Consider the following 15558-nt stretch of genomic DNA (forward strand, 5'->3'; position numbering starts at 1 on the left):
AGACCTTAAATGGTTTTCTATAGAAAAAAATACACAACATCTTGAACTAAATTGAACCTTATATGATAACATTCTCCTCCCTATCTGGCATCAGGTAAAAGTAGGGGATAAGGAAGTGGATGTGATGAGTGGTTTTCGACTTTATGTCACAACTAAGTTACCCAACCCGGCGTACACCCCCGAGATCAGCGCCCGCACATCCATCATTGACTTTACTGTCACCATGAAAGGACTGGAGGATCAGCTTCTTGGCAGAGTCATTCTTACTGAAAAACAGGTAGGAGGCTATCAAAAGATCCCAACATAGACTGGATACTAAAGAGAATGTCTAGAGAAAATGAACACTGAGACAGAAGATGTCTCAGTGCACTTAAATTGCACTGTTGAAGGTATGAAATGGAAGAAAGGCGTGCAATTATATTTGTACCTTGGTTATGGAGCGTTTTGTGAGGATATTTGTTAGAATATATTAGTCAGTGAATATAAATAATAGACTTATTATTGAAGCTTATTCATTCCCCTTAGTATTTTAGATGTCTATTAGTCACACTTCTTCCCAATGAAAGATATATACCATCATTGGGTTCTGTCTTATTAAATACATTACAAAAAAAAAAGATGTTGGCTTTAATTTCAATGAATGAGTCTTGATGAGTCATATAGCTTTTTCTTTTTTTCCTCCCTAATTTTAAGATGGACTTTGGTTACAGCAACACTTTTTATTCCCTGTGATCATTTTTGCATATGCTATAAATAATTTCAGTCTTATTCAAAGTTTGATTTTATTTGCTGCATTTTCAAAGTGAGGTATTGTTTATAACTTCAAATAGAGAACCATAAAATGATAAATGTTTTAAACAATGTAATGCATTTAAAATGAAGAAAACAGAGTTCAGGATATTGTTTTTGAAGAAAGTTAAAGGTTTTACAGATGACTGTTGGAAGTTATGGATGACAATAAAAACAACAACATTACATCAGTTAATCTTAGTAATCTGGGGATTCATTAAATTTTATGAAGAGTGGGCATACATTAAGGAAATTAAGAAATATGTGCATAAATATTATGTATAACTACATATGAACAGGAATTGGAGAAAGAAAGAACAGACCTAATGGAGGATGTGACTTCAAACAAGCGCAAAATGAAGGAGCTGGAGGACAACCTCCTCTTCCGTCTCACCAGCACCCAGGGGTCTCTGGTGGATGACGAGAGTCTCATCATTGTTCTGAGCAACACGAAGAGGACGGCGGAGGAGGTTACACAGAAACTGCAGACTGCAGCCGAGACAGAGATCCAAATCAATGCAGCTCGCGAGGAGTATAGACCAGGTAAAGGAAAATGGGTTCAGTTTGGCTGCATAGACACTGAATTGGTTTTGAGTATGTTCATCTAAAGGCTTATGCTGGGTATCTTTGTTCCAAATTGAACTTGCCCTAACTGCCCACTAACTTTCTTTGTGATATTAGAATAGATACTTCTAGTGCAGCCACGTCAATGGCAATCTTTTTAAAAATGCAGGTACTTCAAGTACAAAATGGCTTGAGATGTTAAGAAAACATTAATTTCATTATTCACGATTACACCCTCTCCAGGGTTATGCATGACTCGAGTTGTGTAAATTTGTGTTAAGGACTGTTTGGTGTGTGTGTGTTTGTAAAGTAAATGTAACGTGGTCTCCACCAGGCTCTACCAGCACTGCATTTTACACTCAGTGTCTTGCTTTTTCATTGACAATTGTGAGTAACACACAATGCAACCTAATGTAGGATGTGACTTGAGACGAGCAGAGTACAGTACAGGGTAATGAAAGTTCAGTATTTATATATTTGTTAAATGTCATTAACATGTATATTTTAAGTGTGTGCTATATTTGATGTTTATTCTAATTAGAGGGTTTTAACTTGGGGAAGTTTTTCTATTTTCTCTCTACCTCATGGACTGCAAGCTGCTGCTGCCTTCTCTCTCACCCTCTCACCCACCTTCAGCGATTATCACACACCTGTTAACCACTAAAAGGACAACAAACCCATATGCAAAGTCTTGCAGAACAGAGCCCATACAAGACCTGGGGAATGGGCATATTGCACCTTTGTGTGAAAAGAGAAGTGTATGAAAAATTTTGTTGAAAAATGAGGCTAAAGGGTTAAAGATGAAAGCATTACTTGGAAAAACATATTATTGAGTTACATTGTGTAAATGTATGTCAGGAATTAATTATTTTCATGTTACACAGTTGCCACCAGGGGCAGCATCTTGTATTTCCTGATCACAGAGATGAGCATGGTCAACGTGATGTACCAAACGTCCCTGCGGCAGTTCCTGGGGCTTTTTGACTTATCTCTTGCCAGGTATTTGGATAGCCTTTTAGAATTTTCTCAAATTCTAATAGTGGAAAGAAGCTCAGTTTTTGTGGAATTTCACAACACTGGATCATTTAGTGTGATAATGTGGCTATATTTCTTTGTAATATTATTATTTAGTCTTATTCAAGTCTAGATATGTGGCGATATTGGTTGAACAGGTGTGATTAGGTGTTTTCATTGAATTCGTTTTCAGGTCAAACAGTGCATTTCTGTGTTGTCTAAACAAAATCCTGTTTCTTACTTACCAATGCATATGAGGAATGGGTTTTGTTTTACAGGTATATGAAGATACTAGCTAACAGTATAAGCATCACCTAATTAGGGTTGAAGTTAGCACTTTTTAAAAATAAAATCACAAAACCTGACATCTGTTTTTTAGTGTAAAATTTGCAAACATTAATTAATTTTATTTGGGTCTAGTTGTTTATGAACACTGTTCCAGCTTAACTGGTAGTTTTCAGTATGAAACAACTGTGAAATACAGTATTATTCTTGATGTAGTGACAGAGTACATTGTCGTGTTTTTTTTAATAGATCATCCAAAAGCCCAATAACCAGCAAGAGGATAGCTAACATTATTGAATACATGACCTTCGAAGTACACAACTATGCGGCACGGGGCCTATATGAAGAGCACAAATTTCTTTTTACTCTGTTGTTGACTCTGAAGATTGATATGCAAAGCAACAGAGTGAAACATGAAGAGTTCCTCACCCTTATCAAAGGTCAGCAGAACACAGCCTGTCACTCTTGTGTGCTATTATGTAGATCTGCCTTATTTAAAATATATTATGAGATGCAATAAGTAGGCTTTTTAAGTCTGTGCCATTATATCTGTTTTGGAATTAGTCTATCCTTTATAAATGAACAGATGATGGATCACACTAAGTTCAGGTTTGAAATAAAATAGGTATGTTGGTTTCAAAATATGTCACTATGCACATTGAACTCGTAAGAATCCCATACAGTCATTTTTGAAGCTGAGCACTAACATTAAAGGCAAAATAGTTTTGTCACCTGGTACCTCATATGTCAACAAAAGGCTTCAGTTTCTTTGTAAAATACGTGGTAGATTTAGGAAACATGATTTAGAAATATTGGATATCTGCTAAACTCATTATTTTTTACATAGTTAATACTTTGAAGCTAAAATAATTTAAAACTATATTTATTTGTGCTGCACAAGGTGTAGGAAATAATTCCTTGTTGGTGGTGCATTTTTAACATACACCAACCAGATAGTTTGGTTTTATATATAGTACCATTAATGTAAAGACAAAATTGGTAAATTAAAATGAAAAAATCTTAGCATGAATTCACTGTACAGAATGAATTAATCTCTTTTCACATCTATTTGTTGACGTCTTGTGTTAATCTGAATATTAATTGTTCTTATTTGGATTTACATTTTTTATCATTGTTTAAAGATGTGTATGAGTTTTAAACCACAGCTTTGTTTGATCAGATGCTCTAAATTGTTAGTTACAATACAAATAGTTGCAATAATAATGTTGTATGACAACATGTGACTCTTACCACTTCGGCCTCGTTTAGCACTAGGACATTTCCTTTGTCTTTGTTTTGTGCTCCTTTGACTTCATCATGTGTTCAGAAAAAGTGCAATTCCCTTAGGCTCAATGATATGCTGGTTAAGAAATTGCTCAATAATATGTTCTGGACATAATTTTGATATTGTTAATTAGGTGGAGCTTCCTTAGATCTGAAAGCTTGTCCTGCTAAGGCTGCCAAGTGGATACTGGACATGACGTGGCTGAATCTGGTGGAGCTCAGTAAGCTTTGGCAGTTCTCTGATATTCTTGATCAAGTGAGTAGCCAAGAATCTGAAAAGCAGCTTAATGTTCAAATATACAGTAGGAACAGAATAAAAATATAGTCCCGAGTCATTTTTGTATCTGAGAATTTGTAACAACACAGGCAGGCATGTGTTCCTCCAGGATCAGGACTGGAAACTCCTTCTCTAGTGGCCTTTTTCATTTAAGTGGGCAAATATAGTGTGAATTGTTTCTTTGTTGTTATCATAAATAAAAACATAAAATAAATCAGATTGGAAAGTAATTAAACTATTATGGAAATTGTTTTTTTTTAATTAAATTGACCAGCAACGAAAACAATGTTCTGCAATGATCTGTTTTATTTCCTGTGACATAAGATTGTGAGAAAGGTCAATAAACTTGAAGAAGGCTCCACTGCCGAAATGTTGTGTTTTCTTTCTTCTCTTTTCAGCATGGAAACATTTAACTAGAAAGCACTCTAAATCCAATATTTACTTTTATGTTTTCACTTATTTAACATCCATTGTTAACAAGCATGTCACTTGATTCATATAGATTTCTAATAGGTTAGTCCTAATTAAGGAACAAGTAATAGGTTTATTCCATGCTGAAAAGAGAAGAAAGAAAACACAACGTTTCAGCCGTGGAGCCTTCTTCAGGTGTGAGAAAGACAGGGCATACAGGAAAGGTAATATAGCAGGAGAACAAAAGCTGGGAGAGAGGAGGAGCGAGAGGTGGGAGCAGAGGACAGACAGAGTGGCCAATCAGGTGGTGTGAAGTCAGGATAGGTGAAGAGTGGTGTGAAATTAAACCTACAATGAATAGAGAGAATTTAGAAGAAAAGTAGTCTGTCGTTGAGAGAAGTATAATTTTAGTTTCTGTAGTCTTTCTGATGTATGACTTAGGAAAACCATCTTTGAGAACACAGACGGAGAGATTAGTGTGATCATGCCCGTCAGAGGTGAAATGAGAAACTATGGGCTTGGAGAAATCTTTAATCTTCACAGCCCTAACATGGTCTCGGAGCCTCCTTCCTATTTCTCCAATACAGGTGGCTGGGCATTTACTGCAAGAGATACAGTAAATAAGGTTGCTGGAGGTGCAAGATGTCATCCGAGTGATCTGGAATTGTCCTGAGGGGCCCTGAATAAGTGTGGTGTTAGATATGTACTTGCAGGTGATGCTGCGAGGTCTGTTGCAGGGGAAAGTGCCTGGTGTGGATGATTGTTGAGGGCGGTCAAGGGAGCTCTGAACAAGAAGGTTACGCAGATTAGGTGATCGGCGATATGACATGATGGGGTGGTCAGGAAAGATGATGGAGGGATCATCCTGTACGATGGAAAAGTTTTCGTTAATAGTGTTGGGGTGGTAGGGAAGCATCAAGGGAATGCGATTGTTACGGCGGGAGCTCCTGCTCGAGTTGATGGTCCGGGGGGTGTTTTTGGCTCAGGCAAGGGCCCTGTCAATAACACTGCTGGGGTATCCTCTGTTGATGAAAAAAGAGTACATTTTGAGGGCTTGGTTCTGGAAATCAATGCCGTTGCTGCATAGTCGTCGTAGTCGAAGGAACTGTGGGGAAAAAAAACAACTATTTGTTATCCGTAATGTTTGGTTTACTATGTAAAAATGGTAATGAAGCATCTCTATGTGATGCCAAGTAAGGCTAGAACTCAGAGTTAAATCCCTTAAATTCAAATGGATGGAGCTCCTACAAATCAGGTTTAGGTGTTATTTGTTCCTTGACCCCTGTTTCTTGTCTTGCTGTAGATTAGCAGAAATGAAAAGCAATGGAAAAACTGGTTTGATAAAGAAGCCCCTGAAGAGGAAAGTATCCCCAATGCTTATGACCAGGCTCTGGATTGCTTCAGGCGACTTCTTTTGATAAGGTCATGGTGTCCTGACAGAACCATCGCTCAGGTATTAAAGAAAGGATCAGTATTAAGCATTGTAATTGCTATTAATTTTATTAAGTAAAATGCTCTCACAATAAACATCATTAAGTTTGTGCTAATTTTGTAAATGGCTGTCATACTGAACATGTTCTGTTTTTAAGACTGGATCTATCATTTCACTATTTGTGAAATTCCAAAGATGTTGAAATATTTTCTTACAGTGTGACATTGACACCTTATTAGACATCCAGGTAATGGAAACTTATAGTGACAGTATGTTTTTTTTTTCTTCCCAATTTTAAAAGCATTGATACTCTGAGATCAGGCAGCCTAGTAACATCATACTAGACAGGTAGACTGGTACAGATAAGCCATTAATTTTTTGGCAAAAATTGAGGATCTGCATCAACCAAGATGTTGAACTGACCTGCATGTTCAAAAAGCCTTTCAAAATCTTGTTCTTGTAAACAGCTGTACAAATCAAATTGAAACTCAGTTCACATAGAAACAGACTTCTACAATCAAAAGGTTTTCACTTTTGCTCCTGAAATTTGGCCCATTGTGCAAACTGTGGACAATTAACTCTTAACAGGAATACAACCTTTGTATCAAAAGACTGAAAGTGAAAGTGAAGTCCAACATAAAACAAGATAGCTACCTGATCACCATTTCTCCATCTTCATTGTTGATACTTGTGATAGAAGATTTTTATGCTTTGAATGTAGAGTTTTGATTATTTCATATGGTTTATTTTACCACTGAACAGGCTCGCAAATACATAATGGACTCCATGGGACAGAAGTATGCTGAGGGAGTTATTCTGGACCTGGAAAACACCTGGGAGGAATCAGATCCTCGAATCCCTCTGATCTGCTTCCTGTCAATGGGTTCCGATCCCACAGATTCCATCATTGCTCTGGGAAAGAGGCTGAAAATAGAAACGCGCTATGTGTCCATGGGTCAAGGACAGGGAGTCCATGCTCGAAAGCTGCTGCAGCAGACCATGACCAATGTAAGTGTGTCCATTTATGCTATATAACACTTACGTATTTGTTTCTAACTTAAAAGAGCTTGAATTCACAGTGACATCTTATTGTTATCACCATCCTCAACAATTATCTGATATTGCTTTCCTGGAAAGGGTGGTTGGGCCCTTCTTCAGAATTGTCACCTGGGACTTGATTTCTTGGATGAGCTGATGGACACAATCACTGAAACGGATACAATGCATGAGACCTTTCGTCTATGGATGACCACTGAAGTCCATAAGCAGTTCCCCATTACTCTTCTACAGATGTCAATTAAGTTCACTAATGAGCCACCTCAAGGACTAAAGGCTGGCCTCAAGAGAACATATGGAGGTAAGCCTAAAAATAAAATATTTAACTATATACCTGTATTACAAATTCTGAGTTTGAGAAATGGCACAGAAAGATATGTAATACTATTTTTAAAAAGTGGCATTAAAAACACAAAGGATCACAAAGGTGTTATTTCAGCTGTTAAACATTTTCGTGTGTGAGGATGACTCTTGGTATACCTGCTCACATCTGATGAAGGCTCAACAGCTGAAAAGTTGTTTTCTCTTTCTACTTTTCAACATGAAATTAACTCCCAACTCAGACCTCGTTAAGCCACTTTGCATTTATGTGGTGTTTCAGTATTTCAGATTTATATTTTTGTTTGGGACCATTTATGGCATATAAGACATTATATATAAGACATTTATATGGCAATTAAGGAAAAAAAGGAATGATATAGATGACTACTTTAAGATACATTTCAATGGTATCCTAACTGTTTTGCATAAGTAAGACTTAAGTAAGACATTTGTATATAACAGTTTTATTATTTTTAGTATTGTTTAGCATTGCTTTTTTTGGTGACACTTGATGCCCACTAGCTACCTGTGAAACTGGATAGTATCAGTATAAGTTGTGGCAATCATCCATTTGGCCTAGGTTTAATTTTTTTTGTAATTGTGTTGTGAAAAGCAGTGTTTTGCTTGACAGCAAATATTGGAGAGGTCAAGAACTGCAGTGTGACGAACTTAATTGGAAACTGTGGTAAAAAAGAGAAGATTTTTTTAAAGATTAAATGCACTGTTCAGATCAATCTGCCTGTTATGCCTGTGTTACACTACTAAGTGTCACGTTATAATTGCATTGCAGTGTCGATCCTAAGCAAAGGCTGTCAACTGTCCAAGTATAACAACTGAGCCTGACAGCTCAGTTCAGAATATATCTGAACATTAAACACTTCTGTCTTTGGCTGCATTTTCTCAGGCATCAACCAGGACCTCTTGGATGTCAGCAACATGACTCAGTGGAAACCTATGCTCTATGCTGTGGCATTCCTACATTCCACTGTACAGGAGAGACGCAAGTTTGGACCACTGGGATGGAACATTCCATATGAGTTTAATCAGGCAGATTTTAACTCAACAGTGCAATTTATCCAAAACCACTTAGATGACATGGACATAAAAAAGGTAGGGGTAAAAACTCAGTAGTTTAAATTCAGGTTGTTCTTTAATCTCTTCTCTACGTAGTTTATATTGTGTCTTAATGGTTCCTTGAGAACATTATTTCTAATTCTATTTCTTTAGGGCAGATAATTATTTACTTTTATATACATGGATGAAAAGGAAAACTTTAGTTCACAAAGTTGTTCTGTAAAATCTTTGCCCCTTGTACCTTAGTTTTAGTACTTGTAAAGTTCTGAATAATGTTACATAAAGTATCAATAATTGACCTTTCAATTTGAGAATTTCTTCTCTCAATTATAAAGCGTCTTAAATTGTAAAAAAGGATGAAAGGGTTTTTGAGTAATGCAGGCTTCTGTGTGGCACAGCTGAAGGGTATGTTTGCTCTGAGTGCAGGGTGAGCTCTGCAAACCCCACACCATGTGTCTGGCTTCGTACTGCCTGAGCAGGGATTGGGATTAGTTCACCATGGCTCCCACAGCTATTAGTGGTACAGGGACACCACACACCTACACAGACATCAGTCAGGAATGCGCCTCTAATTGTTTCTGAGTCTGCTTCATGTCGCAGAAGGAGTTGCAGCATGTCAAAATGTGAATGACACATTGGGTGGGTGGGTCAGAAGATCATGTACTGTATAAATTCCTGATGTGTTGTAAATATTCCGTGCAAGCTGACAGGGGAAGATAAATGTATTTTTCAGGGAGTATCCTGGAACACAGTGCGCTATATGATAGGAGAGATCCAGTATGGTGGCAGAGTGACTGATGACTATGATAAGCGACTACTGAACACATTTGCCAAAGTCTGGTTCAGTGAGAACATGTTTGGAGCAGACTTCTTTTTCTACAAAGGCTATAGTATTCCCAAATGTGTAAATGTGGACCAGTATCTTCAGTATATTCAGGTCAGTAATTTTAGGTTTTACCTTGGCTATCTATAACTGTAAGGATTATTGGCTATTTATAACATGTTCATAATATTTTATTAGCACGAGGCAATACAACTCAAAAAGTACTCATTTCAACAGGAATTTGTGCCTAACTACAATTATAGTAAGTGTAATTACTATAAGAAACCTACTGTACAAGCAAGGAATTGTGTGTCTTGATGAAAAAAGAAAGTATGTTATTCATTTAATATTAATGTTTTTGTTTCTGATGATTGTTTGGCTAAGTTGATTTAAAAAATAAGTGCATAAAATCTCTCACTAGCAACTAGCAACATAAAACATGTAAATAAATGTTACATCTTGTAGTACTGATGAAAACTGATTTTTTTGTCTTAAGTAAATGTATTGCATCATGTGGCATTGCTGCTTGAAATTAGGTCAATTATACTGCTACAACATTTAAACTTTCATCCATCCCTGGATGGGATGGCAGTCTATCACAGGGCAAACAGACACAAACACAGACAAGCACACAATCACACCTAGGGCCAATGTTCCTAAATTTAAACTTAACTTTATAACATTAATTTCCTCTTATTAGGTTGAAAAAACACAAGGGCTAGTCTTTTCAAATTTAGAATACCAGTTAGTGTATATAAATATTATTGATAATTTGTTGATTACTTTGCTTTGACTTTTGTATATATTCAAGCCTTAGTGCTGACTTAGTTGTTACAAAGCTTAATTTAAAATTAATTACAAATATGAAGCTTGAATTATAGTGACCAATCAATGGCTTAATAAAACTCCTCCTCCCAAAGGGTTGATCACTTCTGCTTCCTCTACAAGTAGGAAGCTAACCTGAATTGCAGTGAAGTAACACAGTAACATCTTTGTGTTATTACTGTGTAATGTCCCAATTTTAGGGGTTACCCGTTTATGACACTCCTGAGGTGTTTGGACTTCACCCCAATGCTGACATCACCTATCAAAGCAAGCTGGCTAAAGATGTGTTAGACACCATCCTGAGCATCCAGCCCAAAGACAGCTCCAGCGGGGGAGGGGAGACCAGAGAAGCCATTGTGGGAAGACTGGCAGATGACATGCTGGAGAAGCTGCCACCAGACTATGTCCCATTTGAGGTAAGTAAGTTTGTACAGCACAAGGTATTCTTTATGCAATTCAACATCTCAAAAGCAACCAAAACAGTTGCAGCCCATAGGCTTCTGATTGAATATCTTAAAACCTTGCCCTTTAGGTTCACAACCAATTAGGAGACATCTGTGAATGAAATGAGCTGTTGAACCATTTATTTCTCATAATTTCTAAAGAAGCTCATCTGAAATGCATTGCAATATAACAGTAATACGGTCTGCAGTATAGTGTATATGTCTGAAGTTATAGGTAAAAGTTTTTTCCATGCTGAAAAGAAAAGAGACAGAACTTTTCGGCTATGGAGCCTTTTTCAGGTGTCAAAGAAGGCTCCACAGCCAAAACGTTGTGTCTCTTTTCTTTTCCTTTCAGCATGGAATAAACCTTTATTGGTTCCTTTGCAGCCTACATGTGCTGACGCAGCTACTTGAGCTGTCTAAACTTATGACTAATACTTATCGCTCTGTCAGGTGAGGGAAAGGCTTCAGAAGATGGGCCCCTTGCAGCCGATGAACATCTTCCTGCGGCAGGAGATTGACAGAATGCAGAGGGTTATCGTCCTGGTGCGAAACACTCTGACGGACCTTAAACTTGCCATCGACGGGACCATCATCATGAGCGAGAACCTTCGGGATGCCTTAGACTGCATGTATGATGCCAGAATCCCATCCCGCTGGAAAAAGGTTGGTGATTAATCCTCGAACGGGACAGAACAACCTTTAGTCCCCATAAAGTGTGATTTTTTAAATACAAGTTTCTTCCACTATGGCTAGTGTATTACAGTGTTCTGTAGATCTGCATGAAGCAGCAAAGCTTGCCAGATGTTCTATGACCCCTTTGTTCTTCACGCGTTTTATGAGCTCCCTCTGGGTGCTCCAGTTTCCTCCCACAGTACAAAAACATACTGTTAGCCTGTTGTGAGTGGATGTATGTCTGTTTTGTGTTTGTGTGTCTGCTCTGCGATAGACTAGTATCCTGTCTGGGGTGTACCCTTCCTTGCACGCATTGCTTGCTAGGATAGTTCACCTGCGACCCTGAATTGGAAGAAGAAATTAGAAAATGGATGGAGGGAATACAGAGCCTTGTTTTGTGTTTAGAGTCTGACATGCAACTGGAATGCCTATTTCAATTAATGGCACTTGTTAGTTTACTAAGCTGAAGATTTGTCACACATTGAAAAAGTTGTTTTTTGAACTAAATGTCTCATATTATTATTAATGTGCCGTTGGTTCATGTTTCATTTGGTCTTTGACCTTGAAATATGACTGATTGTCTCATTTTTTTGTTATCCTGTAGCTACCATTTTCATTAAGCCCTGGATTCTTATCACATCTCTCAGTAGTGCTCTGCTTAACATTGACTATTCACCTTGAGTGTTTTTAGAATTCTTCTCTTCAGTTATAAATATGCTGTAAATGAGGAACACTTTTGATACAGACATCCCCTGCTAAATGGGATGCTGATATTCATTAATAAAAGCTTTGAAGTTGAAGTTTTATTCATCTTAAATGATGGAGATTATAGAAAGTACAGAAAAGACATTTGTCCAGTGGGAAATGACAGAAAAATTGGTGAATAGCACATTCTGTAAGTACTTATACTGTATGTCAAAAATGTTATTTCTTATAGGCATCTTGGGCTTCCAGTACTCTGGGATTCTGGTTTACAGAGCTGTTGGAAAGAAACCGTCAGTTCCAGTCCTGGATTTTTGAGGGACGACCAAACTGCTTCTGGATGACAGGGTTCTTTAACCCTCAAGGCTTTTTAACAGCAATGAGACAGGTATGTTTGGTGGGATGTAAATGTAAGTCTTAAGGGTGGTGCAAAATACATTGCTTTGTCCTTAAAGAAAATGGTCATTTAACATCAGTTCAAATACCCCTTTTTTAAACTTACATTTTATTGGTTACATTAAAAGCTTTTTTTCATTAACTCTAAATTAACTGAATGCTGAAAAAAGTGGTCATTTGAATATTTAGTGAGAATAGGTGAAATCAAGAATACAGAATTTGCAACTATCAAGGTTTTACTGTACTTTAATTTTATTTTTAAAAGTCTTCCAAAATTAACAGCCTTGACCTGTATTTGTGAAGGAAATCACCCGAGCAAACAAGGGCTGGGCTCTCGATCGAATGGTCCTGTGCAACGAGGTGACCAAATGGATGAAGGATGACATCACCCAGCCTCCCACTGAAGGTGTCTATGTGTATGGACTGTATTTGGAGGGAGCAGGATGGGACAGAAGGAACTGCAAACTCATTGAATCGAAACCTAAAGCGTTGTTTGAGATGATGCCTGTCATCAGGATCTATGCAGAAAACAATGGTGAGTACTAGAAAGTCCTTTAACAACTTTAGGTTTATTTCATTAACGCAAAAATAGTTCTTATCTATTTGAAATGTGATGCATTGAAGCTCAATCTTCTACCCTTACTTGTTGTTTAATATTATGACAGCTTGGTGTTCCACTTAAAGTACACTTTAACATTTCCTAAACTATTTCTCTGATCCAAAGGTGATTTGTCATATACGTGACTGACTCTGTCAGCTTGGTATTGAATGCAGCTGGTATTGGTATTGAACCCGTCATCTTATTTTTTGCAAATTGTTTTGATTTTAGGTTTAAAGGATCCCCGCTTGTATACTTGTCCAATATATAAGAAGCCTGTGAGGACAGACCTGAATTACATTGCTGCTGTGGAGCTCCGAACAGTCCAGCCCCCAGAACACTGGATCCTGCGTGGGGTTGCACTGCTGTGTGATGTGAAGTAAAAGTTATAAAGCTCTGTTCCTTTGTCTTACTTGCAAAGGACATGCAGGCAAATGTTAAAATTCAACTACAATGCATATTTGACTCTTTCTCCATAAAACCAAAGTCTGTGGTATGCTAATTGCATAATGTACTTGTACAGTGTGTACTGTTTATTTTATATAGAACATGAAAGGAGTAAAAAATCCAAGTATATTTTGAACTTGCCTACTGTATCAAGTCTATTTTACTGAATACAACTTCCTTTGTACACCTTAAAAATAAACTTCCTTGTTTGGTTCATGTCAAATAATCCTTCAGATATTTCTAAACAAAATGTGCACGTTAAAGATTTTAAAGCATATTCAGGATGGTTAAGATCAAGGATATTCTGGCAGTGGAATGAGGTACTCAGTGCTGATGTTTTTTCCACCCTGGAATTTCTAACTTCCTAAGCCAAATACTTATGTGATAGTGATTTACCATCTACAGATTGTGGATTTGTGACAGATTTAAAAATCTTTACCAATATTGCAGGATCCCGCAATATATGACTGCACTTTATGACACCTGACACTGACACTGAGCTTATTTAAAACAGCACAGAAACGTTTCAGACAAGAGGAGGCCACTCATCCCCATTTAACTGATTTTGAGTTTTGGTAGTTAAGCACTCTATATTTCATCCAACTGTTTCCTGAAAGAAGAGATGGCATTGGCTTTGACAGTGTGGATGTACAGTATGTTCAAAACTTCAACCAACCTTTTTATAAAGAGAAAACCTCCTGTTCTTAGTTATAAATGGCCTCCCCTTTAGTTTCCACTTTTGACATCTGGTTCATGTTTTATTGGTGGTTTTGGAATCATGTCTCTTGTAGTCTTCTCTGTTTGAGAATAAAAATATTTATTTTTTTAGTCTGTTGGACTACGATGTAAATTTTGGGCCCTGGAATGTACCATGCTGCTTTTTATATCTGGGCAGATTCTATGCAGCAATATTTTTTGGGGGGTTGCTGGCAACACAATGATGTAAAATAGTTTAAATGGCCTTGTTCATTTGCCTTTCTTCCTGTTTCCCCATAACTATAACATGAAAATGTTGTGTCAACATTATAGCCTAAGGCTTTTTCATAGATACCTTCTTTGAATTCATTATTTCCCAGCTCATATTTTAAGTTGCTTTTGTCCTTCCAAGTAACACTGTGCATGTGTGTGCATTTAAATGTCATCTGCCAGCATAGTTTAAAATTATGCCAGAATCTACTTATTGATGTAAATCAGGAAGAACAGTGGTCCCAATACAGGTCCCTGTGGTACTCTGCTATTTGCATCACATTTATTGGAACATTCACTCCTTATTTGATCTCCATTTCAACATTAATCTGTTATACCCTGATACATACAGGAATGGTGAAGCGGTCCGAGACAGGGGACAGTATTCAAGCACAGGTTCAGTGAGTAAACTCTAGCCAAAATGTCATCCAGAATGAATAGGCGCAACTCAAAAGTCCAGGCAAGCTCAGGGTAAGGCACCAAGGGGAAGTACGAAGAGGTATGGAAACATCAGGAGCACAACGGGCAGGCAAGCATGTTGGTACACAAGAAGTTACGTAACAGGAGAACACGGAGACTAGTACAGAAACCTAGACTGAGCACAGGAGGATGAGAAGGTAGCTCCTAAATACCGGAAGGAATTTGAGTTTGATAGGTGGTACTGATAGCCAGCCATACCGTGTTGTTATGTTTACTGATTGAAGATTAGGGTTATTAGTAGTAATCTTGTGTGATTATTCATGGTCTGATGAATGCGGGTATGACTAGCTTATTTCAAATTAATGTGTCATTACATGACTACTACCTGCAATTAATCTTTTATGATGCCCATATTGTTTGCTCTATCCATTTCTGCTGTTGCTTGATAAAAGAACTCAGAGACATTAATCAAGACCAACCTTTTCTAAATTTACAGTGACTGTCCCTCAAAATGTAGTCAATACTTTTCCAACCAGACAACTGGATTAAGTGGTGAAGGGAGCAGATGGACTTTTTTAATGAAATGGAAAATGCAATCATTTTGTTCATACTTAAGGGCTGGTTTCCTATAGCCTGATTAGTACTAATCTTGGACTATATGATGTCTGTAAAATCAACATAAAAAGTTACCATATTTACTCCCATAGAAATAAGTCATATACTTGTTTGAATGTTGTAATCATTATTTTTACTTAG

The 15558-nt window shown here is 37.3% G+C and overlaps 1 protein-coding gene across 3 annotated transcripts in view; it reads left to right on the plus strand.

The window, feature by feature from the left end:
* The window catches only part of dnah5 (dynein, axonemal, heavy chain 5), a 77034-nt gene extending 63392 nt beyond the window's left edge, over nucleotides 1–13642 (plus strand). For all 3 annotated transcript variants that reach the window (XM_088602293.1, XM_088602295.1, XM_088602294.1), the window contains exons 65-79: nucleotides 95–277; nucleotides 1089–1332; nucleotides 2238–2352; nucleotides 2902–3092; nucleotides 4071–4192; nucleotides 5928–6077; nucleotides 6819–7064; nucleotides 7194–7413; nucleotides 8338–8543; nucleotides 9241–9444; nucleotides 10356–10571; nucleotides 11052–11264; nucleotides 12211–12363; nucleotides 12675–12906; nucleotides 13201–13642. In XM_088602293.1, coding sequence (XP_088458419.1) covers nucleotides 95–277; nucleotides 1089–1332; nucleotides 2238–2352; nucleotides 2902–3092; nucleotides 4071–4192; nucleotides 5928–6077; nucleotides 6819–7064; nucleotides 7194–7413; nucleotides 8338–8543; nucleotides 9241–9444; nucleotides 10356–10571; nucleotides 11052–11264; nucleotides 12211–12363; nucleotides 12675–12906; nucleotides 13201–13352 — 2847 coding nt within the window. In that variant the 3' untranslated portion in view covers nucleotides 13353–13642. The remainder of the gene's footprint in view (nucleotides 1–94; nucleotides 278–1088; nucleotides 1333–2237; nucleotides 2353–2901; nucleotides 3093–4070; nucleotides 4193–5927; nucleotides 6078–6818; nucleotides 7065–7193; nucleotides 7414–8337; nucleotides 8544–9240; nucleotides 9445–10355; nucleotides 10572–11051; nucleotides 11265–12210; nucleotides 12364–12674; nucleotides 12907–13200) is intronic.
* The last annotated feature ends 1916 nt before the right edge of the window (nucleotides 13643–15558 follow it).

This window comes from Lepisosteus platostomus, chromosome 12 (assembly GCF_059453375.1).
Source record: "Lepisosteus platostomus isolate fLepPlt1 chromosome 12, fLepPlt1.hap1, whole genome shotgun sequence".
NCBI lineage: Eukaryota > Metazoa > Chordata > Actinopteri > Semionotiformes > Lepisosteidae > Lepisosteus > Lepisosteus platostomus.